General features: G+C 30.3%; 1 protein-coding gene across 1 annotated transcript; it reads left to right on the plus strand.

Moving 5' to 3' along the window:
* The first annotated feature begins 334 nt into the window (after window positions 1-334).
* LOC129288874 (AT-hook motif nuclear-localized protein 22-like) lies at window positions 335-1,778 on the plus strand. The gene has a single exon (XM_054925677.1). It carries the CDS (start codon window positions 718-720, stop codon window positions 1,534-1,536), a length of 819 nt encoding a protein of 272 aa, XP_054781652.1. The 5' UTR covers window positions 335-717; the 3' UTR covers window positions 1,537-1,778.
* Window positions 1,779-4,075: the final 2,297 nt, after the last annotated feature.

A 4,075-nucleotide genomic window follows, 5' to 3' on the forward strand; every position in this document is an offset into this window, starting at 1 on the left:
TTTATAAAATATCAAATATCAAATTTTTTAAAAGAATAAGAAGTGGTTTAAACTTGAGAATTTTTTAAATTCTGAGAAGAAAATATATTTTAATAATTTTAAAATATTCATAAAATTTAATAGTAATAATTAAGATACTCATAGAATAAATGAACTTCAGTCACTTACCATTCTAATTGGATAAATATGAATATTGCTGGAAAAAAAAAAGGTAAAGAAAGTAGAGACACATGAATGACAAATATTTCTTTCATTACATTAATATATTAATTATATTTTAAAAATATTAAATTAAATTCAGAATCTTTGAACGTGAAAATAAAGGGAAAGAAAAAAGCTGAAATTATCCTAACACAGCAACCCAACCGTCTCGTCTCGTCTCGTCTCATCCTCGCCTTCTTTCTCACTTTCCTCCCTCACAACTTCTCTCACTTCCATTCCATTCTGAAGCAAACCTAAAACCTTCAATTCCATATCCATCACGAAAGGATCCATGGATCAGACATATTATTAATAGCTTTTTTTCCTCTCAAATTTCAGTTGATTCATTAAATTTCTTCACCTTGTTCTTTATCTCCTTCTGCTGGCGAATCTATGGTGCGATGGCGTATCTTGCTTAGCTTCCTCGCTTTTTGTGCACATTTTCAAGAGGAAACAATCTAGGGTTAGCTCTCTAGTTTTGAATTCTGAGGATCTTATAAGCTTCACAGTACAAAAATGGAACCAATATTACCTTCCTTTCTTAGTAGAGACCTTCATCTTCATCTTCATAATCACCAGAGTGATAACCTTCAAGATCATGAGCAAACCAGGAATGGCGGCAGCGTAGATGGCCGGCGCCAGAAGCAACAAAGCGATAAAAACACTGCTGTCGCCGCTACTGGCGGTGCTAAGGCCGGTGCGGTGGAGGGAAGTGAGATAGGTAGAAGACCTCGAGGTAGACCAGCCGGGTCAAAGAACAAGCCGAAGCCTCCGGTCGTAGTAACTCGGGATAGTGCTAACGCTCTCCGATCTCATGTTGTTGAGATCGCCGACGGCTCTGATATCATCGACAGCCTTACCACCTTCGCGAAGAGGAGACTGCGTGGGGTTTGTATCCTAAATGGAAGCGGCACCGTCAATAACGTCAATCTCCGGCAGCCAGATTCGGCCGAAGCGGTGGTCACTTTGCACGGGAGATTCGAGATTTTATCTATTTCAGGCTCGTTCCTCCCGCCGCCGGCTCCACCTGCAGCCTCTGGATTGAAGATATATTTGGCCGGAGGTCAAGGGCAGGTGGTCGGAGGCAGTGTGGTGGCGCCGTTGCTCGCTGCCGGACCGGTCATTATCATGGCAGCTTCGTTTGGCAATGCAGCTTATAGTAGGTTGCCGTTGGAGAAGGAGGAGGAAGCGGCGGAGAAGCCACCGGAGAGCGGCGGTGAACGGCAGCAGCTAGCGGCGGATCGCAACAAATCACTACTTCATGGGGTGCCGCACAATCCTTTGGATTCATTTCAATTATCAGATTGGGGTGAATGCTCTCGTCCGTCATTTTAACAAATTGTGTCTAGATTTTAATTTATTTGTATGTATTTATTTATTTTTCAATTCCTGTTCGTTTTAATCCTTCTACAACTTCGTTTACATTTAGTTCATGTGTAAAGTCTTCGATCACAGCATTTTGATCAGTCTTGATGAATATAAGAAGGGTGCAAAAATTCATGAATTTTTTGTGGATAATTTTGATTACGTCTAAACTGCCTTTATTAATTTAATTTAATTAATTTCTGATTCAATAATTCGAATATTCCTAATTGCTTTTAGATGGAGCAGCAGGAGCATACTCTCACTCACACACACCCCAACTTAACACACATTTTTTTCTCTCATTTTCTTGTCGGATGATTTATCAGAGACTACTCTTTTTCAGATGATGAAGCAAAACATTACCATATTTTTTTTCGTTTTCCTTTGTTGGCCAAAATAATAATAATAATAATAATAATAATAATAATAATAATAATTTTCTTTTCCCTCAATCAAAGGTAAGGGTCGATGTTGTGCTTGGTGCTTGGGAGGATCCTCATTTGATGAGCACCAAGAGCACATCAATGGATGAGCTTATCCCAGTCCTTCATTTTAGCATGAAATAATTCCTACCTTTCATTTTAAATTATTTTTTAAATTTTTAATATTATCTATATTAAAATAAAAATTATGAAAAATGTTAATATTAAATATGAATTATGTAGAGTATATCTAGATGCTCATTAAGGGAATAAAACACCATGATTCTCATTAACCTATAAAATCTGAACCATCTAGACTCAATTTTTTATTCATCAAAATAAGAATTTATATGTCAAAAAATAAGAATTTATAAAAATTATTAATTTTTTAATAAATTTGTTAATCACCAATCAAGACAGTACAGATTTAGTTTGGACAATCAAATTTAATATTAATTTTTTATTATTTTTATAAATTAATTATTTAAATGTACTCTAAATAATATAGGTTTAATCTAGAAGGTCAAATTTAATATTAAAAATTTTGCAAATTTTATTTTGGATGACTGAGATGTATTTTGAATAATCTGTATGTAATATTAATTTTTTATACTTTTTATTAATTTTTATTTTAATAAGACAATATTAAAAAAATTAAAAGTAAATTTAAAATGAAAGGCAGAGATTATTTGATGTTAAATTGAAGGGCTAAAATTTCTCGGTAAAGGAGTTAGGTAGCTAGTTGGTTAGTTATTTTAGGTTCTGTATTTATTTTTCTCTATAGAAGTTCATTTCAGCCACAAAAAAATTTTGAGAAGATCACTGCTGTCATTATATATATATATATATATATATAGACACACACAATACGCAGATATATTCAAAAATATGAAACATATATCGAATATTGGATTTAAATCTTGTTGGAATTTGTGAATTTTTGTAAAGTTTGCTTCTTCTTTTTTTTAATATTTTGTTATATTTTATTATTTTTTTATAAAATATAAAATCTTCTATCTTTCTTTTAAAGAAAACTTTAAAGGAATTAACCAATTCCATCTTCAGATGATTTAAATAATCTAATATCTGCCTATTTTTATTCATTTATGTATATTGAGTTTTTTAATAGAATAAAATGCATAGTTCTTTTTATGTCAATTTTGTTGTAAAAGATTTCAAAAAAAATTATATGATATAATATATTCCAATATGATGATGATGAGGAAAAACTAACATTTTCTGATGGCTGTTTAACATTATTGTAAAACAGAGATCATAGGTTCGATGAAAATATATTAGAAATGGTCAAGCCACCTAAGCAATTTAAATATTATTATATTATATCGAACACAATGCACTAGATGCTCTGACACTTATCAGCTGAAAAGGGGTTTAAACCAAAAAAAAAAAAAAAAAACTATAATATCATCTACAAAGACGGTGATGACTGCCTTAATTTAATGTAAGACTCTCTTTTATTTAAAAATATAAAATAATAGTAATGATTGTTTTAATTTAATGTAATACTCTCTTTATTTAAAAATATAAAATATTTTTAATTAAATCTTACTCTTCAGTAATTGCCTATTATCAAATTAATTCTATCTTTTTATATTTATCTCTATTATATTTATAATAAATATGAAGTTGTTCATTAATAAAGATATTTTTTTAAAAAAATAACGATTATATTTTAAAAAATTAAAAATATTGTATATTTTTAAATATTCAATTTTTTTAAAAAAAATTATATTTTTGATCAGAGGGACTAAAGTAAATATATTATGTGAAGATAGAAATTATAATACCAATTAATTTTTAAGGATCAGGGAGTGAAAATGGTGCATTGGATGTAATGATGGGAGTTATAATTGAAGAAGATAAATTAAAAGGAATGACGATGATGATGGCTAAAATTAGCCGTTATATATTCCAAGTGCAAAAGATTAATTATTATATTTAGTGCTTCATTCATATATAGGATACATATACATATATATATATATATATACACTTTTTTCGGTTATCGTTGTCAAACTCTCTAGTTGATTCTTTAACTTTACCATTTTTACATTTTCAACTTAAAA

Source organism: Prosopis cineraria, unplaced genomic scaffold (genome assembly GCF_029017545.1).
Source record: "Prosopis cineraria cultivar Desert tree isolate PC_DT_omini unplaced genomic scaffold, ASM2901754v1 PC12, whole genome shotgun sequence".
In the NCBI taxonomy this organism is placed as follows: domain Eukaryota; kingdom Viridiplantae; phylum Streptophyta; class Magnoliopsida; order Fabales; family Fabaceae; genus Prosopis; species Prosopis cineraria.